This window comes from Heterocephalus glaber, unplaced genomic scaffold (assembly GCF_053883595.1).
Source record: "Heterocephalus glaber isolate CG9 unplaced genomic scaffold, H.glaber_assembly_v1.0 deba00001465, whole genome shotgun sequence".
Taxonomy (NCBI): Eukaryota; Metazoa; Chordata; class Mammalia; order Rodentia; family Bathyergidae; genus Heterocephalus; species Heterocephalus glaber.
The window spans coordinates 19,201,262-19,229,069 of NW_028258312.1; the positions used below are offsets into that span (position 1 = coordinate 19,201,262).

At 36.2% G+C, this 27,808-nt stretch overlaps 1 protein-coding gene across 14 annotated transcripts in view; it reads left to right on the forward strand.

The window, feature by feature from the left end:
- Mctp1 (multiple C2 and transmembrane domain containing 1) overlaps positions 1-27,808 on the forward strand; it is a 516,544-nt gene that overhangs the window by 260,258 nt on the left and 228,478 nt on the right. For all 14 annotated transcript variants that reach the window (XM_087180712.1, XM_087180715.1, XM_087180714.1 and 11 more), the window contains exon 3: positions 20,427-20,569. In XM_087180712.1, the coding sequence (XP_087036838.1) occupies positions 20,427-20,569 (143 nt within the window). The remainder of the gene's footprint in view (positions 1-20,426; positions 20,570-27,808) is intronic.

Genomic DNA, 27,808 nt, shown 5'->3' on the forward strand with positions numbered 1-27,808 from the left:
AATGCTTTGATTGATGACAAATGTTTTGAGTATTTTTCAGTCATAATTTTTAGTGAACATGTTCTATGTTCTCCAGTTATTTTAATATCACATTGGAAACTTCCCAATACTTGAGATTATAAAACAATGTTTATAATTAAATAAAGGCTTTTTTCTTGATTTAACAAATCTAATAGAATTGCTCTCTCTACATAACTGGGAAAATAACAATTACTAAATATGTGTGTGTATTATTAAATGATCAAGGAAAATAGCTAAATAAGTGCTTTAGCTGAAATAAATGATTCAACAGGTAAAATCGGAGATGTGATATCCATTTTGGTGTGTTTATAGTTCTCTATGTTGATTCAAGACTTAAACTTCTGATGTAATCATATTACCTTGTCTCTATGTTGAGTAACATTAAGAACAATTACTGTGTTTATTTTGTGCCGAGAACCATGCTAAGCACTTGCTGTGTACTGTGTAACTCACAGTGACTCTAATGAGGATCTCTGATCCATTTTGCTTAGGCCGAGTGACTTGTCCATGTGTACAGGGTTAGGAAGTGCTAGAGCCAAGGATGGAACCCAGGCTTTCTAACTCGGAGGCTGCTTGCTGTCTTCACCACTACCCTATGCTGCACTAATCTACCTCTGTTATGGTGGAGTAAACGTGAGTCTTCACCCCACTCAGACATACACTAAATAATTCCATAGGGCTCAATTGGGTTTTTCTTTAGGTACCATTGTACAACTTTGTTCTTTGCAGAGAAATCTATCTAATGTATGAATGTTGACATGTTTCTGTGTTAGCATATGTATGTTGATCAGCTGGGTGCCTGTTTTGAAGCAGGATGTAGGATTCAGTAGTGGTCTCTGATCTCATGATATTTTCAGCTTAATGGAGACAAAGGACACCAAGTAAATCATCTTCCTCAATCAAATTCAGCTGAATTTGTCTAATCCATACCCTGCTAAGCTAATGGTTCAGAATTAATAATTGTCAACTTGGATGAGACTTCTATAGTATGAAAACCTGTCTCTGATAGGGAAAGGGGTGTGTCGAGAGATATATTATAAAAGGGATGAGCTCAAAAATAGTAGTTTGATGTATTTGGGACCAATCAGTGTTTTCGTAAAGCTTATAGTGATTAGGTGTCATGGTGTAGGCCAGTAAATGTGGAATCTAGACTCAAATGGGTCTTGTAATAGATTCTGGAGCATCCATTTACTAGCTATATAATAAAGTCCAACAGTCTTACCCCTCTGAGTCTGTTTACTCTCTGTCAAATACTAAGAATATCCATTTATTCAACATGCATATACTGGGTGCCTCCTGTGTGTTGGTTTAACTCACCCCAAAGGGCTATATCATAACTAAATGAAAGGTTGGTACTAAGAGATCCAGCCTTTAGTATAACTTTATTTTAAGTTCCATTTTTTCTCACAGTAAGACCCTGGGCTGATGAAATGACTCTGCTGTCAGCACTGTGTGCCTCCCACCTCTGGTCCAAAGCAGCCACCCTGCATTTCAACAGAAGACCCAGGTGTAGCTCTGGTCCCTTCTGCTCACATCCCACCAGCAAGGACTTGGTCATGTGGCAACACCTGCTGCTTGGAGAATACGAAATTCCTGGCAGGGTAATCACAAGTCAGGCTAAAACCTACCAAGTCTCTACTATTAACAGGCATGGGGGAAACAGACGTTAAATTAGAATCAGAAAGCTCCATGATAAGAAAGTAACAAAATGCATTCATGCTTGCACAAAATCTCCTGAGCAAGGAGAAGCCTAGGACACTGACTGTGGCCAGAGTGCGGAGGCCTGTGGAATTTCAGCACTCAGCACAGCATTTCATCTGCCTGTGGAATATGGAGTAAAATGCAGGCAGAGAGGTAAAGTCACCTGATTTGTGTCTTATGAAGATAAACCTTCCAGCATTTAGAGGATAGATCAGAAGAGAGGCACAGAAATCACCCAGAAGGCTCTTAGAATAATGTAGGTAAGGAATAATGAGGCATGGGGGCAGCGATGGTTTCCAGAGGTATTTTAGTAAGAATTTGAATCAGAGGAGTTTGGAACATGTACCGAGTGGTGTGGGCTAAACTGTTGTCGCAAATGGAGCTCTAATAATTAGAATCCATAAGAATTAAGAATATGTATTGGTTAGCATATGCTGAACTGTGCTCAGAAATAAACCTCAAAGTATTTAATGAGTCCAAAGTAAGGAAAGCTTGTTTTTCATCCACATAATAGTCCAAGACAGGTATTCTGCTTGGCAGGTTCCTCTCCACAAAGTGATTTTGGAACTCTGGCTCCTTACTTCAAATCACTTTGAACTTCTTGTATTGCAAGAATCCTATTTTATTCAGTGGCATATATAGTAATGGAAATAATGCTGTCATTAAGTTTATAATGACTTTAAGCTGAAAGGCTAAAACATCAAAAAGTAAATATATAATCAGATTATAGAAATATCCATTAAGGGGGGAAATTCTCCATGATACAAGAAATATATTCTGACTTTTAGCAATATTCAATAGGGAGTTTAAGAGGTTGAACTATTTCTACTCAAGTTTCATGGGTTTTCTGTAGATTTAATATTTTTTTGCTACAAACTTAACAATATTTTCCCAAACATACATGGTCAACAAGTAAAGCTCTCTCCCATTTTAAAAAAACTTGTTATTATTTACTCAAAAAGCAGAAAAATATAATAAATTTTGGAAATAGTTCCTTCAAGTTTATTAATAAAACAGGTCTTTATGTTTAACCTGATAAACTTATTTATGTAGAATGTCTCATTTTCTGTCAAGCACATACAGGTGGGGTAAGAGAGGTAGAGAAACCTCTTCAGAGGGGCAACCACACTTATTTTAAGGATACACAAATAAGGAGAAGAGAAGTTAAAAGATGTTTTTAGATCCTGCTGCTTATAACAAGCAACTGGCTCTCTGGCAAATATCCTTCCCAGCTTAGGTCTACTGTAGACAAGTATTACAGAATCCAGGACTATGAAAATTTCAGACTCAATAGAGGTAGCAACATTCAGTGTGTTCCATAGATGGAAGCCTTGACACCTAAGGAAATGCTGTGGAAATTGGTAATTTTTAAAAAATAAGTTACTGTGACACTAGATTTTAGAGAAGTACTGAGATAGGTTTAAAAAAAGAATGAAGGTGGGTATATCAAATATTTGATGGCATAATTTTATTAATATTTGGGGTTTGTAATGGGAAGTTAAAGTACCTCTCAAAAGTAATTTTTGACTTTTATATTTTATTTTGTTTTAATGGCTATATAAACCTGGTACATATTTCAAAATAATTTCAGGAAAAATGGCTTCCCTTGGGATAAAAAATAATGAGGAGGTGTATATATTGTATTTAGAGTTGATTCATTAATTACTGGTCATAGAGAGAGCGTCTAGAGAGTCCAGGACTAAAGTTCTTTGGAAAAAATGGCATCTGGACACCATTGTGATTATTCTAATGCCATAGATTAGTATAGAACTTATATTCAAAATAAAAAGAACATTTGTGGAAATCAGTGTAAAAAAAAGTAAACACCACTCTCCATATTTTAACTTATTTAAATTTCCAGAAGTTGTTAGGAAATTGCATTTAGGTAGTATCTATTGTTTATACCAGATATGAAGGGAAACATGAATAAGCAAAATGAATTATTTTTTCTTGCATATACTAAACTCTGAATTTAGGAGTAAAAAATAAGCTTTTAAAAAGTAATTTATTCCTATTATTAACACCTCTCTATACATGATTTGAAGTGCCTTCTACTCCTCAAAGAAAGAAATTTACTTAATTCTCTCCTCTACTCCATTTTATTATAGTATTGCTTCTTATTCATCTGTGTGTTGTATCATGGTAATTTAATTAACCCCAAATTTAAACTCATTGGAATATTCATTTTCCTCAAGAAAAATTATTTACTTTTTTTTTAATACCAGGGATCGAACTAAGGACCTTGCACCTACAAGGCAGGTGGATTTAGAGAGAGAGAGAGAGAGAGAGAGAGAGAGAGAGAGAGAGAGAGAGACACATATGTAGGTATTCACTCTGGTGAAAGAAATATTTCCATTCACTGTTGAGTATTATAAGTCTCTGACAGAAATGAGAAAGGGATAGGAAAGTTTAAAGAAAGAATTTAACATGTGAATAAAATGCTCCTTTTGAAGATTTTAAAATTATTTTTTAAATTGTCATCATTTTTAAAAATTAATTAATTTTATTGATACATTTTAGGTATACAGTATAATGACATTCATCATTGGAAATTTGCACCTTTACATAATCTCTCTTGGTTCTTATTGTTCCCTCTTTCCCTGCCCTCCCTTCAACTTCTCTATCCCTCCCTATTTACAAAGACTTTGTTTCCATTTTTTTCATTTTCTCATATTAATTCCATTCCCTTCTTTCCTTTCCCCTACCCCTCCCACTTCCCTTTCCCCTTTGGACCTTTTCTTCCTATTTCACATTATCTATTGTACCTTTTAGTCCTTATTTACACTTTCAGTTTCTCACACTAGAAAAACTATTCAGTATTTATACATGTGTGTCCTATTTATTTCACTTAAGAGTATCGCCTCAATGTGCATCCATTTACCTATAAATGTCTCTAATTTCTCATTTTTTTATGGCTGACTAGTACTCCATTTTATTAAAAAACCCACATTTTCTTTATCCAGTCTGCAGTTTATGGGCAATTGGGCTGCTTCCAAGTTTTAACTATTACAAACTGTGCTGCTATGAACATGGGTCCACATGCATCACTGTGGTATGATTCTTTTAATTCTTTGGGGAAGATACCCAGCAGGGGAATAGCTGGGTCAAATGGGACTTCCAGTCCTAGTTCTTTGAGATATCTCCATACTGATTTCCATAGTGATTGCACCAGTCTACATTCCCACCAGCAGTGGAGCAGGGTTCCTCTTTCCCCACAGCCCCACCAGCATTTGTTCTTGGTTGATTTCATGATAGCAGCCATTCTTTCTGGAGTGAGGTAGAATCTCAGCTTTGTTTTCATTTGCATCTCTTGAACGACAAGTGATGTTGAACATTTTTTCACATGTTTATTTGCTCTTTCTACTTCTTTGTCTGAGAAATGTCTGTTCATTTCAGATGCCCATTTTTGGATTGGGTCTTTAAATTTGGGAGGTCTGAGTTTTTAAAGTTCTTTATATATTCTAGATAGTAGACATTTGTCTGATTTGTCTGAGGAAGAGCAGGTGAAGATTTTTTCCCACATTGTGGGTTGTCTCTTCACACTGTTGGTGTTTTCTCTTGCTGTGCAGAAGCTTTTTAGTAGGAAGAGATCCCACTTGTTGATTGTGCTAGTTCATGGGCAACTGAGGTTTTGTTCATAAAATCTTTTCCTACACCAGTGTCTTCAAGAGTTCTACCTAACCTCTGTTCTAGCTGGTTCAGTGTTTCTGTTTTAATATTTAGATCTTTAGCCCATTTCTATTTCAGTTTAGTGTATGGTGAGAGATATAGGTCTAGTTTTAATCTTTGGCAAGTTAGAGCCCAATTTTTCCAGTACCATTTATTAAAGAGGCTATCTTTCCCCCAGTGAAGGTGTTTGGCTCCTTTGTCGAAAATGAGGTGGCTGAATGTGTCTTGGGTTGTTTCTGCATCTTCTAATCTGTTCCTTTTGTCTTCAGGTCTGTTTCTTTGCCAGTACCATGCTGTTTTTATCAAAGTAGCTTTGTAGTATAGTTTCAAGTTGGGGATTATGATACTGCCTGCTGTGTCTCTGTTGCCTAGAATTGTTTTTGCTATTCTGGGTCTCTTGTTCCAAATGAATTTTTGGATTGTTTTCTTAAGATCCATGAAGTATGCTGCTGGGATTTCAATTGAGATTGCACTGAATCTATATAGCAGTTTTGGAAGTATGGTCATTTTCACTATGTTGATCCTTCCTACCCAGGAGCAGGGGATGTCTTTCCATTTTCTGATATCCTCTTCAATCTCTCTTTTCAGAGTGCTATAGTTTTCAGAGAAGAGGCCTTTGATTTCTTTTGTCACGTTGATTCCTAAGTATTTCAGTTTTTTAGATGCTATTGTGAAAGGAATTATTTGCCCTATTTCTCTCTCAGTGAGTCTGTTGTTCATGTACAGAAAAGCTATTGATTTTTGTGTGTCGACCTTGTATCCAGCTACTTTGCTGAAGTTGTTTATTTAGTCTAGAAGACTTTTGGTGGAGTTCTTGGGGTCATCTATATACAGTATCAAGTCATCTGCAAATAATGACAATTTGACTTCATTTCCTATCTTTATTTCTTTCTCTTGTTTAATTGCTATGGCTAATATTTCCAAAACTATATTGAATAGGAGTGGTGATAATGGACATCCTTGTCTTGTTCCTGATTTTAGTGTGACAGATTTCAGTATTTGACCATTTGATATGATATTGGCTGTTGGGTTTTCATAGATGGCTTTTATCAGATTGAGGTAGAAACTGTCTATTACAATTTTTTTGTCGGGTTTTTATCGTAAATACATGTTGGATTTTCTCAAATGCTTTTTCTATATCTATTGAGATGATTATGTGGTTTTTGTCTTTGGCTCTATTGATTTAGTGTATTGCACTTATTGATTTGCATATGTTGAACCATCCCTGCATCTCTGGGATGAATCCCACTTGGTCAGGGTGTATGGTCTTCTTGATGAACTTATGCACTCTATTCGCCAGTATCTTATTAAGGATTTTTGCATCTATGTTCATTAGTGAGATTGGCCTATAGATCTCTTTTTTGGTTGTGTCTTCCTCTGCTTTGGGGATCAAGGTGATGGTTGCTTCCACAAATGAGTTAGGAAGTATTGCTTCCCTTTCAATTTCATTGAAGAGTTTAAACTTTAGTGTCAGTAGTTCCTCTCTAAATGTTTTGCAGGATTTGGCAGTGACGCCATCAGGACCTGACCTTTTCTTAGTTGATAAATTTTTAAATTATGTTTTCTATTTCATTGATTGATATTGGGTTGTTTAAAATTTTTAGGTCTTCTTCATTCAACTTTGGTAATTTTTGTTTTCCTGGTCACTAATTGCAATCCTATCTTCTATGTTGAAATTCTGTCCTCACATTGGCTCATTCTGCTGCATGAACATTCAGTGGAGTTTTTAATCTCCTGGAAATCTGTTTCCGTCTGTTTTGTGGATTCTGTTTGTTTCCTATGTTGGGATTCCATCATGTTCCTCAGCTCCTCTACTTTTTTTTTTTTATCTGTGTTCACTCTAGATTTATTAGTCATGTCTTGCACTATGGGAAAGATCTCTGCTGTTATCTGAGAAATTATTTCCAATTTCATTTTTTTCCAGATTCTCTTTTGTTGCCTGTTCAGGGAGTCCAGGTGGTTGAGTATCATTGTTCCTTCTCGTTTCCCTTTGGGATTGCTTAAGTGATCTGGAAGTCTGGTTTTGAGACTTATTTATGTGTTTTCTCATTTCAACGTTGGGGGGGCGTGCTGCTGGCACTCATGTGGCTCACCTCTTTGGTGCTTGGTGGGGCTCTGCTCCTTGGCGCTGCGGGGGGGGACTCTGCTCCTCGGTGCTGGGGGTGGTGGTTGGGTGGCCGAAAAGCAAAGATTTTTAAGCTATTAGTGAAAATGTGCAGAAGATATATTTTACTCTGAGTGTGTTTTTAATGTTAGTTTTAGACTCTTTCAGCTATTAAAGATCTGATACAAATATACACTTTCTTTTGCACTTGAGTGGGAAATACAGTTACCTGTAAAGTTCATAATAAAATTGGATATCTCCAGGAAGATCCAATGTGAATTTGAATTCTTTTAACCGTCCACACAATATTTATGTCCACTTCTCCCCCTTTTTTTCTTTTTTCTTTGTTCCTTGTCTTTCTTTTCTTCCTCCTAATACAGAGACTGAATTAAAATTTGGCATATTTTTTTTAGGATTTGGCATTAGTGAGTAATTATGAGTCCCCAAAATATGAGTAGCTAATTTTATTTTATTATATTCTAGGTTTGAAATAAGATTAATTCAACCATGTTAACCAAGAGGCTCATTTGTTCTGAGAATAAAAAACCAAGAGAATCATTAAGCAATGGCTATTTACATTTTAAATACTTTCATTCAATTTTAAGGGAAGAAAGGCTGCCATTTTGTGTGTGCTTTGCTTATTGCTACACTGAAGTGGGCATGTCCAGACCAAGTTTAGTTCTATGCTGGACTTAAATTCCATTAAAGGCTAAGGAACTGTATTGAAGTATTCATATTCCTAAAATAAAATGAAACATAGTGTTTAAGATTTATATTCCTTTACTACATTAAAAATATTAAAGAAACCATCTCATTCCTGTGTTTTAAACAATTTGGACTTGGTGTTCAGAAATGAACAATTGATGTTCTCTAGGTCTAGAATAGTATAGAACTTTTAAAGCCTAGATTTCTAATTATATAATAAAATAATTTTTAAAAGACAAATTCTGAAATTAAGGCTATCTGACAAATGGATGTATGAAAGGTTTTTCTTGAACATGATGGTAATAATAAAATCTGAATTTTAAGGCTAACACTTTCTATTTTAATCTCCCATGTTTTTAACCTTTTTAATTTATCACCATAAGAAACACTTTAAGGAGGGTCATAGTACGGGTAGAAATAAGAAAGCATATGTTTCTGAACTGCTCCAGAACCACAAAGTGTGCCACAGAGCTGCTCTAACTTCCTTTGAAGAGTAGACTCACAAGCCCTGCTGTAATTTGGTAACCATTAGTGCCATCTTGTGGTTGCATGCAATATTGCAACAAGACAGCTCATACATGGATTTATTAATTTTTTGGTTATTTGAACCACAAAACTAATATTTTTGTATTCTACACTTATTAAATGTTAACCATATTTTATTGTCTTGAATTTATTTGGAACTATATTACAATACAGTAACCTGAATTCACTGGGAAGTCTATTACAAAAAAACTTCAAAAATGTGTAAAATGTCCTTATTATAAATATATGATATATGCATATATTAAATATAATAAAGTTGCATTTCATAGAAAGATATCCAAGGATTATTTGTCCTAAAAGTTGCACACAAAGAAAATTGGCTGCATGGTCAAAGAAGCCTAGAAAATGCTGCAAGTCATCCCCCTTTTTGGAGAACCTTAGCACATATTCATTTATTTAAAGACTAGAGAAAAATCAATCTATTTCTTTTTCTTCTAAGTCAGAATTTTCCAAATATACTTGTCCACAGAAGTACTTAAAATAAGTAATATCACCAATATGCTTGGTAAAAACACTTTCAAACTTAGAAGATAAAAGCATTAGTTAAAAATATTTTCCTGAACCTAATTTAAAATGACACTATCTCCAGATATCTTCCATCATATTGGAATTGCAACAGGCTGAAGTCCTTCAGCCATGAAAGGTTCTCAGTCTCTGCACATTACTTAGGTTAAGGACTTGCAAACAGTCTTTAAAGAAAGTTAGCTATTAACTTTCTTTGTAATAGCACCAAGAGGTCTCTAAGTGATAGCTGAAAAGAGAAAGATGTGGTAAAGTTTATCTTATGAACAAAACAAGGCAAAGTTAGATGGCTAACTCAGCTTGGATATGTACCTAGATCTGTTTCCTGGGAACTGTGAAACTTGCTTACAATAAGCACCTCTTCCAAACCAGGTCATATGTATAAAACCAAACATTTGTGAATGTCCTACCATCTTATTGAGTTCTCAGCGACCCTAAAACCAGCCTCTCTCTCCCTATGACACCATTTCTAGAGATCTTTGTGTCTATTGCAGACTCAAATGTCTGTCTTTTAACCCTTGCTTAACTGTTTGACCTATTCTTGTTATCTGACATTATACTTCTTTAAATTACTAGTAGAAGAAATCTTGGACTTGTAGTCTAAAAGTCTAAATTTGCCTTCCTTTTTTGTCACTTATTAGCTAACTTGCTATGAGGTTTTGGGGAAAGTCACACTGAATCTCAGGTTGCTTTTTACTTGCAATATAGGATGATGATGTATGCTTTCCAACTTCACAGTGTTGCAGTGAGGATTATCTTTGTTCATTTGAGTTTCTATAACAATATCTGAGGATGGGTAATTTGTAAGCTATAAAAACTTATTTCTCACAATTTTGTGGGCTGGAAGTTCAAGGTCAAGGAGCTGGGAGGCGCTGTGTCTGCTGAGAACCCAGTCTGACTCCAAGTTCTCTGTGTCCCTCATGTGGCAGAAGGGGCAGAAGGCGTGAACTCCTTCCTCAAGCCCTTTGATAAGGCACTGTCCATTCATGATGGTGGAGTCCTCATGCCCAGTCACCCCCTGGGGGCCCCCTTCTTAATACTGTTACACTGAGGATTTAGTTTCAGAATGAACCTTGGATCCCACCTTCAAACCATTGAAAGTATATATTCAGTAGTACTCTATACAGTAATTAGTCTCCTCATCCATTATTTACTCATTTAACAAATGCTTATTGAGATGAGTAAGAGTGCTTTCAGCAAGATGGCAGGAGTTTCTACCCTATATCCAATCAGAGAAACACTGCTATAAATTCACACACAAAAACACCCTCATAAGAGCCCTGGGTTCCAGGTGAGAGATTACCAGGTGAACCTGCTAGAGGGGCACAGAAATGGGAAAGATGTAGTGAAGAGGGTTGAAAAGAGTTGCCTCCTTCCCCCAAGCCATCACCACTCAGGGAACAAGTGAAGCCTTCTCCAAGGAGCCAGAGACTCCAAGTTCACCCCAGCACAGTTGGTCCCACAGAAAGAATAAAAGGGTGGCCCAAAATTCATTTCCACTAGCCTATAGCACAAAGCTGTCCTTCGGCAATGAAAGAGAAATACAACTTTCCTAGATAAGCAAAAGCTGAAGGAGTTCATTACCACTAGCCCTGACTTATAAGAAGTACTAAAGAGAGTTCTTGGAGTTGAAATGAAAGGATGTTTATTAGCAAAATGAAACACATAAAATTATAAAACTCACTGGCAAAGGTAAGGGTAAGGCTAAATCCGGAATACTCTAACACTACATAGTATGCAAATCACTTTAAACTGTAGTATAAAAGTTAAAAGACAAAAGCATTTAAATAACTATGGCAAAGGACCTACTGTAAGACAACCATCAAATAACAAAATGGCAGTAGTAAGCCCTTAGCTATCAAAAATTATCTTGAACATAAAAGGATTAAATTCTCCAATCAAAAGACTGATTAGCCAACAAAAATAAAATAAAATCCAACTATATGCTGTCTATAAGAAACTCACTTCACCCAAAAGGTCTCAAGTACATTGAAAGTAAGGGGAAGGAAAAACATATTTGTGCATGCAAATGGGAACTAAATGAGCAGAGCTAGCTATACTCATATCAGACAAAATACATTTTAAGTAAATTTGGACAAAGGAGCCAAGAAGTTCATTACATAATGATGAAAGTGTCAAATTAGCAAGAAAATATAACAGTTGTAAATATATATTTGCTCAACATTAGAACACCTAAATAGATAAAGAAAAAAAATGTAAAGAGAGAGGTGGACTACAATAAAGTCAATAGTAAGTACTTTATCACCTTACCTTCAGCAACAGACAGATCATCCAGAAAGAAAATCAGTAAGGAAACATTGGACTTAAACTATATTGTAGACCAGATAGACCTAGCATCACACAGAACATGACTTGCCTACTGCTGAAGGTCGGGTGTCAAAGTTCCCTGCTGTTACTGTATTGCAGTTTATCTGTGTAATGTTGCTCAAAGGATGCAAAATTCCCAGTTAGAAGGAACTGACTAGTTCAAGAAATTTATTGTATAACATGGTGACTATAGTTAATGAGAGTATATTGTACAACTGAAAAATGCTAATAGTCTATTTTAAGTATTCTCACCACAAACATATGTTAAGAAGATGAGATAATGCATATGTTAATTAATTTAGTTAAGCCATTCCATAATTCTTGCATCATGTTGTACACTGTAAATATATACAAATTTTAGCTTCCAATTAAAAATAAAGAAAAAAGGAGATTGCTTCATTTGCAACCACATAGATTAACCTGAAGGATATTGGGGTCTGTCAACCCAGACACAGAAAGATAAGTGCTGTATGATCTCATCTTATGAGGAATATTAAATAGTCAGAGTTATAAAAGCAAGAGTGGAATGGTAATGCCAGTGGCCAGGATAAGGGGGAAATAGAGAGGTAACTCTGTGTGTGTGTGAGTGTGTGTGTGTGTTACTGAAAACTGAAAACAGGCCCTTTTACTCAGCTATGTCCACAGCCCCTTTTTCATTTGACCCAAGGTCTTACTAAGTCACTAAATTGCCCAGGCTGGGATTGAACTTGGAATCCTCTTGGCTCAGCCTCCTGGAATGCTGAGATTATAGGTGTGCAACACCACGCCCAGTTTAGGTACAAAGCTCTGGGATTCTACACAGCTAATACCTATAGATAGATATATTCTTACATTTTTCAGAGAGGATAGATCGTATGTTAGGTATTCATACCACAGATAGTAATAATATGAAGGAGGGAAGGAGAAAACTTTGGAAGGTGATGGATATGCCTGTGGTCTTGATGATGATGGTTTTGTAGGTTCATTGCATTTTATACATTCAGTAAGTAGATTTTTTGCATGTCCATCATATCTTAATAAAGTGGTTTTAAGGGCCATCAAATGTAATTGGCTCATGCCAAAAAAAAAAATCGAAGATAAACCTATTAAGTACCTATTCTGCACAAGACATTGTCCTGTGTAGCAGAATCTCAGCCCTCATGGAAGAAAATAACTTCCAGTAATAAGGGAGTTAGAACATTGTAAGAAGCCCAAGATGAAGCCGGAGAAATGGCAAGTCTTGTGGACCGTGTTACAGATCTTAAATTTTATTGCAGGTGTACTAAGGTCTGAATATTTTGTGTCCCTCAAAATAAATATGTTGAAACTTCATCCCCAATAAGATGGTATTAAGAGGTGGGTCTTTTGGAAGGTTAATAGGTCATGAAGGGAAAGTTACCATAAATAGGATTAGTGCCCTTATAAAAGAAACCCCAGAGAGCTACCTTGAGCCTTCTGCCATGTGAGGACACCTCTGTGAACTAGAGAGAAGGACTTCACAAAATACCCAATCTGATGATACCTTGATCTTAGACTTTTTAGCTCGTGGAACTGTCAGAAATACACTTTTGCTGTTTATAAGCTGCCTAGTCTACTGTGTTTGTTACAGAAGCATAAATGGACAAAAAGAAGGTATTGAGACAGTGTTAGGCAAAAATGGTGGGAGATTCAATGTGCAGATGTAAAATCTCAACCTGGCTACTATAGAGAATTAATGGAGCAGGACATGGGATTAGATCGCCCAGGTCAGAGGAGACTACTACAGTATGGGGAAGGCGTCGTGATCCCTTGACCACAGGGGAAGCAGAGAAGATACATCCAAGCTGTATGTGAAGGAGAATCAATCAGACTTGGTAGTGCACTGGCTATTAAGTGTGGACAAAAGGAGATATTGAAAATGATTTTCAGGTTTCTCATTTGAGCCATTAACTGCGATGTAATAGCCTCATCTCAGGCTATTGGAGGGAGGAAGGATCGAGAGTTGAGTTTGGAACATGTTAATACTGGGATGCCTACTTGGCATCCAAGTGAATGTGTCACATGGCATCAAGAAAAAAGTTTGGCTACAGGTATAAACATGGCAGCCATCAGCATATCACTGGAATTCAAAGCCACGGGGATGAATGATAGCATGTGCAAGAAAGCATGAAGCACATGAAGAGAGTACTTTCCAAGGTACAAGCTGGAAAAGGATAGTGAAGGCTGGCTTTAGAGATGAAGAGAACCAGAAGAGGGCAGTGGCTTGACACAGAAGGCAGAGGAAGGAGTGGTCAACATGTTGAATGCACTTTAGGAGACATGGTTTGATCCCATGGAGAGCTTGGTAGAAGCTTTCTCCAAGAAGGCATGGAAACAGAAGCTTCAATGGGATGGCTTCAAAGGTGAAAGGGAGATGAAAGTCAACTGAGCATGTATAGGAAACTCTTTAGAAGTTTAGGAAACATTCAAAATGGCGAGGACTTGTAGTAATTCGGGATGCAGGTTCATGGAACATGTTTGAATGTTGAGCAGGAGCTACCAATAAAGGGGTAGAATTTGAAGGTGCTGGAGAAAATAACTGAACAAGCTGAGTACCTGAGCATCTGAGAAAGTGTGGGACATGGAGAACACATGGAAAGGATGCAGTTGTTTAGTGAGGGACACTACTTCAAGCCATATAAGCGCCTGATTCTTCCCTTCCTGCTAGTGTCAACAGAGAAGAACCTGAAAAGATAGAACAGTGCCCCTAGGGCATAAATGTTCCCATGGTCCTTTCACTACACACCTGGAGAACTAGACTCAAACATAAATTGTAATCCTTGCTTCTTCATAACAGGAAAAAGGGGAAAAGATGGGTACAAAAAAGATGAAAGCATGTATTTCTACTTCATAGTGAAATGTTAGGCAAATTTTATTACTCATTATATAGTAATAATAAGAATAACAGCAAGTAAATAGCCCAACAGTGGATCAGAAATCATGCAGGAAGTATGAATAAAGAAAAGAGGACCATGAGTCAAGGTTTCTGTGGCAGCCCTAGAATCTTTAAATGCTTCCTACAGAAGCAGGAACTAATCCAAGTGTAGCTGTCGGATCCTGGGAAACACCCGACTGGGAGCACCTTGCCTTGGAACTCTCGTGCTGGAAAACTGATGGCAAAGTTGCAGAGGGCCCATATGGACACTGTCTGAGAGACTTTGCCAGAGCCCCTCTGACTCTGAGCATCTGCTCCATGCCTTTCCAAACCGGCTTACTGATGTAACTAGTCTCCCTTCCCTTCCTTCTCTTCCCTCCCCTCCTCTGCCCTCCCTTCCCCTCTTTCCTCCCTTTCTCTTTCCCCTTTCTTCCTCCTTTTTGTTAATTCTTACCTTCAATTCTTACTTTTATCTGTCTTTTTTCTTCTGAAAGTGCAGGTTTGACCACACTCCTGTAATTGGGGTATGTAAGAGCTTTTCCCTGCTTTTTGTTTATCCACTTTTAATGACATTTCCCACTCCAGTTTCCCTCAGCCCACATAAAAGACCACACTTGTATATTACACATATTCTTGAATTACATGTAATGCAGTAGAATATAAACTATTTTATGTGATTGTGGTTTTTATCTGCCTATATGATGTCGTACTAGAGATATTACTTCTTTTATTTATTACTTATCATTTTTATATTAGATATTGTCTGTTGAACAAATTCCTTGTTCCCAACTGCTTCCTTATATTCTGTGTATATGTCTATTGCGCTTTACCTTTCCCCTCCCATGTGAAAGATGTCCAGGTAGCTATAACTACAAATAATGCTTCAATACATACCTTCCTAAGTAGTCCCTTTTGGATCTTTCTGGAATAAAGGTCCAGAAATGGAATTTCTGGATCATAATGCATATACAGAATTCCATATGAAATGGCCAGATTGCTTTCAGAAAATTGCTAAAACATTCTGTCCTTCCATCAGTAGAACACAAGTTTTCCCATTTGCTCATCCACTCGTCAACACTAGATAGTCTCCATTGTGTCACTTGGAGATTTCAGCTGTAATAAGAAACTACTCTAGAAAAAGGAACATACTCAAGGAAGTCAGTATATAGAATTGCTAGTGGGCCAGAAAATTAGTCTTTGTCAACTCTTAATGTGCTTGGGCACTTTTCACAGAAATAACTTCCGGGTCTCTAAGACATTCATGATGGGTGTGTGAACCTGACCAGAGACAGAGAGAGAATTTACATCTCCAAGGGACAGAGGAGAAATTACAAGATTTTTAAAGCAACTGTCTGGGAAAACAGAGGCCAGGGACATTTATCAGGAATCAGACAGTTGAGTCTACTCAAGCTGAGAATATGAAGGCTGTCTTTGCCAGGGTGTAGGAATCACAATTTCCACAGCTTCCTCCCTCCTCTGAAAGTCAGTGTCTCTCCTTTCCCCATCCTCTTCCTGGATTATTTCTTCCTCAGACTGTTCACTTCCATACTGATGAGCCATAGCATTCATTTTCCAAAGAATGGTTGCAAGAATATTTCTCATCCCACATGCTCTTCTTAAAATGTGACTTTAGCTTTCCTCACATCAGGGGGTGGGTTTTGTATCCCCTCCCTGCCCCCAGAGCAAGCCTTTCTAATTTCCTTGACAAATAGAGTATATTTGTGTGCCCTTGTTTAGAATATATTTTTAGAAGGTCTAAATTGTTCAAATGCCATACACTTTCAATGCTTTGTCTTGGAATCTAGCTGTCATACTGTAAGAAAGATAAACTGTCCCACACAAGAAAATTGTGTGTGTGTATTTAGCAGACAGACCAGAGACCCCAGCCTACAACCAGCATATGAATGTTACATTAGTCTGCTTTCTGTTGTCAGTAACACAACACACAGAATGGGAAAGTTACATATTTTTTTAAAGCAGCTTATTTTGGCTCATGGTTGGGGAAGTCCAAAGTTAAGGGCCAGCATCGGGTGATGACCTTTTTGCTGGCAGAGTCTTAGATGTAGCGGGCATTGCATGGCAGGAGACAGCATGCTCATGTGTGTGTCCTGTGTTTTACCTCTCTCTTATAAAGCCCCCAGGATGGAATCATGGTGGCCACAGCCCCATGATCTTACCTAATCTGAATTACTTCCCAAAGCCCCCTGCTTCTAAATACCATAGTCAGATCAAGTTTCCATCCTCTAATATGGTACAATGGGATTAAACTCTGACATGAGTTTTAGAAAGCACAAACCATATTCACACCATAGCAAATGCAGACAGAAGATTCTAACTTCAAGACATTTGTTTCTTCCTAGCTGAAGCCCAGATCTCTTAGAGCAGAGATGGGACAGTCCTTCTGTGTCCTGTCTTAATTCCTGAACAACAGAATGCCTGGATATAATAAAATAATTGTTTCACACCCTAGACCTCAGTGTGTTATATTACAGAGTATCCAGAAGCAGAGCACTCAGCCTTGCATTGGGGGTGTAACCTGCACCCCAGCTGCCTGCGGGACAAAGCGACAAGGAGCTAACTTCAATTTTGGGGAGGCAGGAATGCTACTCAAAGATGAGAGCAGGCCCACAAAGTGATATTTAGACCTACAACATCCAATTTTCTAAATTTTGTTCTGCTCATGAAAAGTCACCCAATTTTCTAAATTTTGTTCTGCTCATGAAAAGTCACCTCTCACTGTGTCATCTGTCTTTCTCTGATTACTAGTGTTTTTTGTAATTACTTCATTTACCTGTTTGTTATTTTACCTTTCCTTCTTCTTGTAGATTGACTACACATAAAATGTCGCATTTCCCTATGAATTTGTCTTTTTTTAACTGATTTTCAAAAATTCTTATTTATTCAAGATATTATTCTCCTTTTTCTTTCAGATACTGCAGATATTTCTAGTGAGACATCTGCAGTTTAACTTTATCACAGTATCCTCAGTTGAACAGAAATTCTTAGCTGTATACAATTCTCTCTCTCTCCCTCTTTTCTCCCTTCCTCCCTCTCTCTCTCTCCCTTCTCTCTCTCACACACACTTTAAAATTTTTGCTTCTTTAAGGAATCTTCTCTTTTGTCTTCATTCCCCTATGTTCTGTTAGCTTTGTGGAATTAAAATTCACATTTAGCTATCAGAATTGTTAAGAGTCCATCTTTGCATATGCCACAAGGTGGGGAATCTGGCTTCATCTTTGTCCATATGATGAGGTGGTTTTATATTTTCTTTTCCCCATTTTTTTTGGTGTTATGACCATTATCAAATAGAATGTTTTATTAGTCTGTTTGTGAGTTTTTCAATCTAGTCCATTCAACTATTTGTTCTTACCCTCACGCCTTCCTGGTTTTGCTCTCAGACCCATCCTGTTTTTACTTCCATCTGTCCCACCTGGAAACCCATAGTTTCTCTTAGAACCTTTTGGCCCCATTCCAAAGTGCTCTAAAAAGCAAAGATTGTAAAAAATTATTGAAAGTTCTCTTCAAAATTTAAAAGTATTCTTCCTTAATCTCATATTGTTTTTTACTACATTCTCACAGGCTTCCACTCGCACCTAATACTCTATTTTTTCTTATACTGAAAACCTGGTAACCAAATCTTATTTGGTCTAAGCAGAGCAAACAGTGGTCCTGAAAAAACAGGGCAAGAGATTTCACCCATGGCTTTGAGCCTTCTGCTTTAGACCCCCAGAGACCTTTCCTTCTCCTCAGCTATCTCCTGCAGATGTACCTTTGTGGGCGGTAGTTTTATTGCCCTATGTACAGGACCCATTGTAAACCTGGGGAACTCACTTTAGAAAGGTTCCACCATGGAGTCAGGCCTGAGAATGTGATGAGCTATGAAAACACAGCTGTGGAAACTTTTGAATAGCTTTCCTACCTCCCCAAACTTAAAAAGGAGATGCCCGATTTTTGTTCTTTTTCACCAAGGAATGTTTACAGAATACCTTTCTGACTCACACATCAAGTTATTTTTAAATTTCTTTGTTTACCAAATGGTTATTGAGGACCTACAGTATGTCCGATTCTATACCACGTGCTGGAGATTTATAAAACAGTAATACAGCTGAGTTCTGATCTGACAGAAATTACTATGTCTTTTCAGGTAATAGTAATTACATAGGTGATTTTTTTTTTACATGGGTGATTTTTTTTAACCAATGAAAATAACTTGATCTAGGGTATAATTGGGACAATTCAAAGAGATTCATTGATTTTAATCTTTTTCAAAGTAGGTGCCTCCCATACCTTTACCTCCCCTGTCTCAGTCCACAGTTGAAACTACTAAGATAAAAATAGCCATTTTAACCATTAAACATTTTACTTTTATTGCTTCCCCTCATGAAAAAATTATAGCAGGTTAATATGAAGCAGCCTACATTTACATTTATAAATATTTTTGTTTTTACTTTTATAAGCTCAAGCTGTCCAAATAAAATGGAGTTTCACAAATGGGAAAATGGAATAATTATTTTTATTATTCTTTGATGTATGCATACAAAAATGATTTTTTTTTTGGCCCCGGGAATCAAACTCAGAGCCTCATGTTTGTCAGGCAGGCACTGTGCCACTGAGCTACATCCCCGTCCCAAGGTATTATGTTTTGAAGGAGAGGAATGTCAGAAGTTTTAAGGGCACCTCAAATGATTAAATATGACAGACGAGGTGTTTAAGTCAATCTTTATATTTTGCATAGGTGTTTATGTGTCATTGAGATGAGAAGAGTATTGAGAGAGGATACATAATGTAAATTCAAGGATAACAGCTTCATAACTGTAATGGCTGACACCTGTACACTGCTACATTGTCCAGAGCCATGGTCCCATTTTTCTTGAAGTCTTATAAATCATATTATCAACTGTAGCTTCAGTTTGAACAAAACGTGAAGAATTAAGTCTAATTTTATCATAAGGCAGTTGGGCCTGATACAAAGGATTATTTCCTGATGATAAAGATTATTATGCACTAGAATAATTTATATGGGAAGTAACAGATTCACTTTCTCTAGGGAGCTTTAATAGCTGCATCAGTTCAACTTAAGTCAAGGTTGGTCTTGTCTCACCCTCATACTCCAATGTGAATACATGTATTTTAGTTAATATATTAGATATTAGTTTATATATGTATATTGGTTAATATATTTTCTCTATATTAATTAATATATATATTAGTTAAAAGGCTTTTTCTCTTGCAGATATAATGGAAAAAGTGCATGCATTAGAGTTAAACAGCTTTGGTTGGAATCATAACCCCATTTCTTGTTTGCTATGTATTCATAATTAACTTACTTGACATCTGTGATTTTCTTTTTCACAGAGAGAACTTGGGAGGGGTTAAAGCATAACACTAAGTATCCATTTCATTTAATAAGCAGTGGTCTCTATCCCAGTAATACTACGTTCCTTTGTCACCTCCACCCATTCCTTAACATTCTACAATTAAAGCTTCTAAGCAAGGGAGAATATGGCACCAAAAAAGAAATGACTCTGTTTGAGACTCAGATTTCTCTAAGCGAATTACAATAGTGTAAAGTTCTAGTAACATGTATATATATCAGCCAATATAACTGATCATCCTTTCTATAATTGACAAGATGATACCAATAGAAATATCAGATTAAGCTCTATTATGTGTAATTGGAATTAAATTCATATTTATCATACAATCAAGTTTTTTTAATGCCAAAACAAAGTTACACAATTAAGATCAGAAGATAATGTAACAACAATAATAATGATAATTTACTGTCACTTCAACATATAAGGAAAGATTTAGGAAAAACACAACCTTTATTTTCCCGCATGATAAGTCCTAATTAAATTTTCTTCCTTTAGATTCTCCCTGTTGTTTTAATGAGCAGTCATCTTGCTTCCATAGAAAGGAATGATTAACATGGATCAATCTGTCTCTCCTTAACAGGAACAAGTGATCCATACGTGAAGTTTAAAATTGGAAGAAAAGAAGTTTTTAGAAGTAAAATAATACACAAGAACCTCAACCCTGTGTGGGAGGAAAAAGCTTGCATTCTCATTGAACATCTTAGGGAACCATTATACATAAAGGTGAGTCACTTGTTTGTTTTCCCCTGATGGAATCTGACATAGAAATCCTTGTTTAATGGCCTTTTTATCATGTCTGTCTGTCTAATGAGATTTTTCACCCGAGACATATTCTGCCATTCACAACTCTAATCTGTTGATAATGCTGGCGAAGACATTCTTCTTTAGGGTGTTTCTACTGCATTTAGGAGCATTATGACACATATCTCCTCCATCTCACTGCTGTCAACTGATTTAGTCCACTTTGGGAGCATATGAAAAGAAAGATTCATGTAATCCAGCAAGAAGGAAAGCCTAACACAGAACCTAGCTTTTCTGCTTAAGAATTATATTGTTTAAACTCTTCCTGTAGGAGCTGCCAGGGTAAGAGGACAAAGGCTTTCTCCTACTCCCATCACGGCATGTGCTTGTCTACTGACATGGGTGTACTCCCAGAAGGAGTAGTCATGTGGAAAAACGTTTCTTGGTTGTGTGTGAGACTCGCATTCAAGCAGATATTGTGAACTTTTTTCACACCTAGTTGACACAGAAATGACTGACGGCCCTAAGTTGTCAGTGAGTGAGCAAATTGTTAAACCTATGCTGAGTCCTGGGTGCTGGCAGAGCTATGGTGTGAATTCCCAGGGTTTGTGGTGATGGAACTCATCATTCCAGCAAAGATACTTTCAAAAATATGTTTTGAGGTGGCCACACATTTGCACCAACCAAAAACTGGAACTGCTCATCCCTATCAACCCAAAAGCCATATGCAATCTACTCTGCCCTGGTCACTTCTGCCTCATTAACACTAATCATGTTTAAAGGTTGTCACTGAATAGGTTCCCAAGCTTCCTGGTGGTCGAAGGTAAAATTGAAAGGTTCAAGACCAAGGAGGATGTTTAGTTTCATAAAAGAACTTCAGGGCTGAAGTGTTATCCAAATGAGCCATGCCTTCCAGAGAATACTGCTACCTAGGGTAAAATGAGAAACCATCATATGCAGCTCAGGGGATCGTGCATCACGTATAATGAGAACAATGGCATCACTGGGCCTTTCAGAAGAATTCCTGGAATGGCTGTGCTTAACATAAGCAAACAGAACATTCTGAACTTGCTCCTTGCAGAGTACTGAAAAAGAACCCACGAAAACCCTGAGAATGATGTTGGAGCTAAAGCCATATACTAACACCATGGCCAACGCCATTCTTCCCCATGTTAGATGTCACAAACTCTGGGTGGGTAAGACAGCAGCAGCAGCAGAGGCCAAAGTGGGTGAGGCTGGGGTCACGTGCAAGAAGCATGTGGTAGGGAAGAAAGGAAAGAGGGCTTTTGGTGATAAAGAACAGAAGAAGCCTTTGATGGGATAGGGGGAGGCTGAAACTACCAAGAAACCAACAAATGAAAAAAACCCAGCAGAAAAGAAACCTACCATAGAAGGTAGGTTTATATACAGTGCTATATACAGTTTATATACAGTGCTATATACAGTGTTCAATGTGTTTATTCCATGAAAGTCAAATCATTTTGGACAGCTTATTTTGAATAAATACCTGATCTGATGCAGTGGGAAAAAATAAGTTATGTTAATTAAGCTCCGTCACTCCATCATTCCTGGTTGCAAACAAAGTTCTTTACTTGTGAAATGAGAAGAGCAAAGATATTGGGAACGAAAACTTTCTTCTCTGTTATATTATCAAAAAATTTTAAAGGCTTTTCTTCAGTTAATGTGGCTTTTTAAAAAGATGAAAAACATGGGCCAGGGATTTAGCTCGGTGGTTCCGGCGCCTGCCTCGTAAGTGCAAGGTCCCAAGTTCTATCCCCAGTACCAAAAAAAAAAGATGAAAAACTTAAGGAATTACAAGACTAATGATTTGTTAAATCCTTCCTTGTTCTATTTTTATACCTAACTTCCCTTTCCTTCATATCTCTATAATGTTCCCTGCTCCTGTATTCTGAATTTTCAGTGACCAAACTTTCTCTACTATTACCACAATGGGATGTGCCTCATTCTTTTCCCTAAATTGGTGAAACATTAGCCCCAAAATCTCATAGTCACTCCTTCAATATTCATTGAATAATTAACCTTGCCTGAAGGGTTTCTTAAAAACGAATTGATTCTGTCATGACAAAAATCCACCTGTGAAAAGATGGTTAGAAAATGTTAAGCCTACAACCTTCCCATCTATAGCTAAAGGAAAATGAAGTTCCAGTGTGTCCCAGAATCTAATTGTATAAACGTAAAAATTACAAAAGGCAACAAAATTTATTCTGCGCCAAGGTTAGTAAAACCATGTTAAAGTTGTAGTGTTTGCACTACCTCTATAAGAAAAACAAAATTTTTCAGATACTCTTAGAAATTCCATATTTTATCATACTGAGCATAAAATAAGCATGTACTTTTTGTTGGGTGTAAATTTATGTAGCTTTAAATTTTAGTGGGAAGAGTTATTCCTTCAGATCTGAATAACTTATAATGGCAAATAAGAACAAGGCTTATGAGCTATAAAAGTCTTTATAATGAGGTAGCAGTGGAAGCTGGGAGTTAAAATGCAGTACTTTTAATTAAGACAGGAGCCACGGGAGCCAGCTTTGTATACACACCAATGCTCCTGCAGACATCTCAAACAATAGGATAAATACAGTACCCATATCAGGTCAGTTGAATTCAAATTCTCCATTGTGATCCCAATGACACTACTATTCATCCAGAATTACAATAGAAGAGACAGAAGTAATATGTTTATGAAACTCTGGTTTGTATGTCCTAATTACGAGTTGGGACTCTGTATATTTTTTAAATAAAATTTATTTTTAATGTATACATAAAACAAACATTGTACATATTTATGGGGTACCATGTGATATTTCAATATATGTATACACTGTGTAATGTTTAAGTCATATTAAACATATGGGTCTTCTCAAACATTTATAATCTCTTTATGGTGAAAGCTTTCAAAGTCCTTTCTTCCATACTTAAAGGAACACTACACACAAATGAAGAATAGAATAACAAATGAGTATTAGGAAACAATCAAGTATCACAAAAGTAACAAAATGGTAGCAATTATTGCATCTTTCAACAATAACCTTGAATGTAAATGGTCTGAATTCTCCAATCAAAAGACTTACATTGTCAGATTAGATTAAAAACAGGACACAAATACGGTATATGTTGCCTGCAAGGAGCACCTTATCCACAAAGACATACATGGACTCAAAGTAAAAGAATAGAAAATAATATCCCATACAAATGGAATCTGAAAGTAAGTAGAAGTAGCCAGGACAGAACAGATTTCAAGTCAGACATACTGAGATGAGATAAAGAAGTTCACTGCATATTGTAAAGGGAATGATCCACCAAGAAGATGTAACAATTATAAACATAAACATACCAAACATTGGCAAAACCAATTTTATAAAACAAAACCCACTCAACAAAAAGCAATAGATAGTTCCCAATACAATTATACTGGGTGACTTCAGTACCCTACTTTCACAGATATATAGGTCATTCAGACAAAAAAAAAATCAACAAAAAAATGCTAGATGTAGACTATATTGTAGACCATGTGAATTTAAAAGACATCTGCACAGTGTTCCATCCAACAACAGTGGAATATAGATTCTTTTCAGAGGTTCATGGAACTTTCTTCAAATTAGACCATATCTTAGGCTCCAAAGCAAGTCTTAACAACTACAAAAAATTGAAATAATCTCATACATCCTATCAAATCACAATGGAATTGAACTACAAAACAACAGCAGAAACTCCAGAAGCTAAGCAAACATAGAGATTGAATAATATATGATCTTATATGATCCATGGCTTGGGTCACTGAAGCAATCAAACAAATTTGAAAAAATCCTTAGAATCAAATAATAATGGAAACACAACCTACCAGAATCTGGGATATAGCAAAGGCAGCTCTAAGAGAGAATGTTATAGCTATCAGTGTCATTAGAAAATCTGAGAGATCTCAAATAAATGCCCTAATGATGCATCTCAAGGCCTCAGAAAACCAAAACCAAAACAACCAAGCCCAAAATAAGAAAAGTAATACAAAAGATCAGAGCTGAAATTAATGGAAGAGAATCTACAAGAACAATATAAAAGATCAGTGAAACGAAGAATTGGTTCTTTGAAAAGATAAGCAAGATTGATAAACCCTCAACCAAAAGATGGAGAGAAAAGACCAAATTTTAACAAAACAGAATTGAAAAAGTCATTGTTACTACAAATTCCACTAACATTCAGAGGATTATTAAGAACTATTTCAAACTTATATTACAATAAATTAGAAAATCTAGAATAAATAAATTTTTAGATATAAATGACCTAAAAAAGTCACCAAAAGGAGATTTAAAAAACTTTTATCAGGTCGAGAACAAGAAATGAAATTAAAGAAATAATAAACTATCTCCCAGCAAAGAAAAGGCCAGGACAAGATAGATTTACTGCAGAATTTTACCAGATCATAAAGAAAAACAAACACCAACTCTCTTCAAGCTATTCCATGAAACAGAAAGGGAAGGAATGATCCCCAATTACTTCTATGAAGCCAATATCACCCTGATACCAACATAGTGAATGGAAAAAACTGGAACCATTTCTTTTAAAATCAAGAATGAGACAGGAGTGTCCAGGCTGAACTACTTTTCTTCAATCTAGCTCTACTTGAAGTTTTAGACAGAACAATAAGCAATAGAAGGAAATAAAGTGATACAAATAAGAAAGGAATAAGTCAAATTATTCCTATTTGCAGACAATCCTCTATCTACAAGACAATATGATGTTCACATCTAATAAACAAATGCCTGCAAAATGTCAGGATACAAAATCAACATACAAAAATCAATATATTTTCTATACACCAATAATAAACTAAGAAGGAAATTAAGAAAACAATTCTATTCACAATAGATTTATACTGAGTAATAAACCTAATCAAGGCAATGAAAGACCTCTACAATGGAAAATACAGAACACCAAAGAAAGAAATGGAAAGACACTAGAAGATGGAAAGACGTCTACTTATGGATTGGAAGAATTAATATTGTTAAATGGTCATATTACCAAAAAGCTACATAGAGATTCAGTCCAATACTCATTAAGATACCAGTGACATTTTTCATAGAACCAGAACAAAAATCCTAAAATGAATATGAAAGCATAAATGACCTACAATAGACAAAGCAATCCTAAGCAAAAGGAGCAATGATTAAGGTATCACGATTTCCAGTTTCAAAATATTCTACAAAGCCATAGTAGCAAAGTGGCATGATAATGACACAAAAATAGACAAATAGGCCTATTGATTAGAATGGGACACAAATAAACAAACCTACACAACTAAAAGCATATGATTGTTGACAAATGGCCCCAAAACATATGTTGGAGAAAAGACAGCTTCTTCAATGAAGCTGGGAGAACTGGATATGTAGACCATTGTACCTAGATCCTTATCTCTCGCCCTGTTCAAAAACAATTTAAAATGGATCAAAATTTAGGTATGTGGAATTTTGAAATTACTTAAAAGAAAGAAAAACATAGGAGAAACATTTAAAGTTACAGGCATAGGCAAAGACTTCCTGAGTAGGATTCTCTAACAGCACAGGAAATAATGGTAAGAATCAACTAATGAAACTGCACCAAATTAAAAAGGTTGTACAAATGCAAATCAAAACTACATTAAGGGGCTATCATCAAGAATATGAAAAACAATACATACTGGCAAGGATGAAGGGATGGGGGAAGAACTCTTCTACACTGCTAATGAAAAGGTAATTGGTACAACCACTATGGAAATCAGTATGGAGAGTTCTCAGAAAACTAAAAATAGAACTAGCATTCAATCCTTCATATATTCCCAAAAGAACAACGGCAGTATCCTGTAGTTATACATGAATATCCATGTTTCTAGTTATGTGGTTCACAATAGCTAAGGTACGGAAACATCCTAGTTGCCCATCAACAGATGAATAAAGAAAATGTGGTGTACATATACACTTTATTCAGCCATAAAGAAGAGTGAAATCATGTTATTCTCAGGATAATTGATGGGAACAGGAGAGCATCATGTTAAATTAAAGAAGGCAGATTCGAGAGTTGGACATTTTCTGTCATGTGAAGAATCTAGAGAAAAATAGAGAAAGAGAGAGGCACAAAAATAGAAAAATATTAGAGGAGAGGAAGAGGATTGGAGGAGGGGTCGGAATGGGGGCAGGGAGGGCAGTGATCAAATTATGTTATATGCATATGTGAATGTGCCAAAGAGAAGCCCATTAGTAACTGATATTTACTACTAAAATATCCTTTCTTCTAGCTTTTGAAATATATAGGACACACTTAATATCTGTAGTCATCCTACCATGCAATTGCACACCAAAACTTCATATTTCTGTTTAATTCTTAGTACCCATTGATAATCTTTCCCCATTCTTCCCTCTTCCCACTATCCCGATCCTCTAGCAACTACTATTTAATTCTCAACTTCCATATAATCACCTTTTCTAGATTCTACCTATGAATGAGATCATGTGATACTTGTCTTTCTATGTCTGGCTTATTTCACTTAACATAAATTAGAACAATCTTCTAAATAATATAAACATTTTGTTACATTAGAAAAAGTTTCTTTCTAATCACATTACTGTCTCTAAGATGATCACTGTAATAAAATTAACAGTTCCTTAAATAACTTGTTGGTATCCACACTTAAGATTTAAAATTAAAATCTGCTCAAGTTAAGGACTATATTACTATCCTCTACAAAATTATTTCTCAGTAAATTTTATTGACTCCAAGGGAATATTATTTACCAACAATTCTCAATTATCAGAATTATTTATAAAATTTTAAAGACCCCCAAAGACTGTGATTTAGGACTTCTGAGGGAGAATCCAAGCTTCTGTGCTTTAAAAACACCTCAATAGATTATTCTGAAATATAGTTTGAGTTGAGAATCAGTTTTCTAAACATTTAGATGTGAACAATTGAATATTTGTAATGGAAGCATGCATTGGTAGCCATAAACCTCAGCACACCCAAACAAAATTATTCCAAAGCAAAGAGATATTTATATTGCCTTCCATGTTTTGTATGTGACAAAAATACAAAGAATCTCAACTACTGTATTTTAGACCGAAAAAAAAAAAAGCAATAAACCAAAAGTCATGACTGTTTGCTTTTGGTTAATGTGCAGGTGGATCTTCATTATAGTAATAGCTACCACTTACTAAGCACTGTGCTGTCAGGTCTACA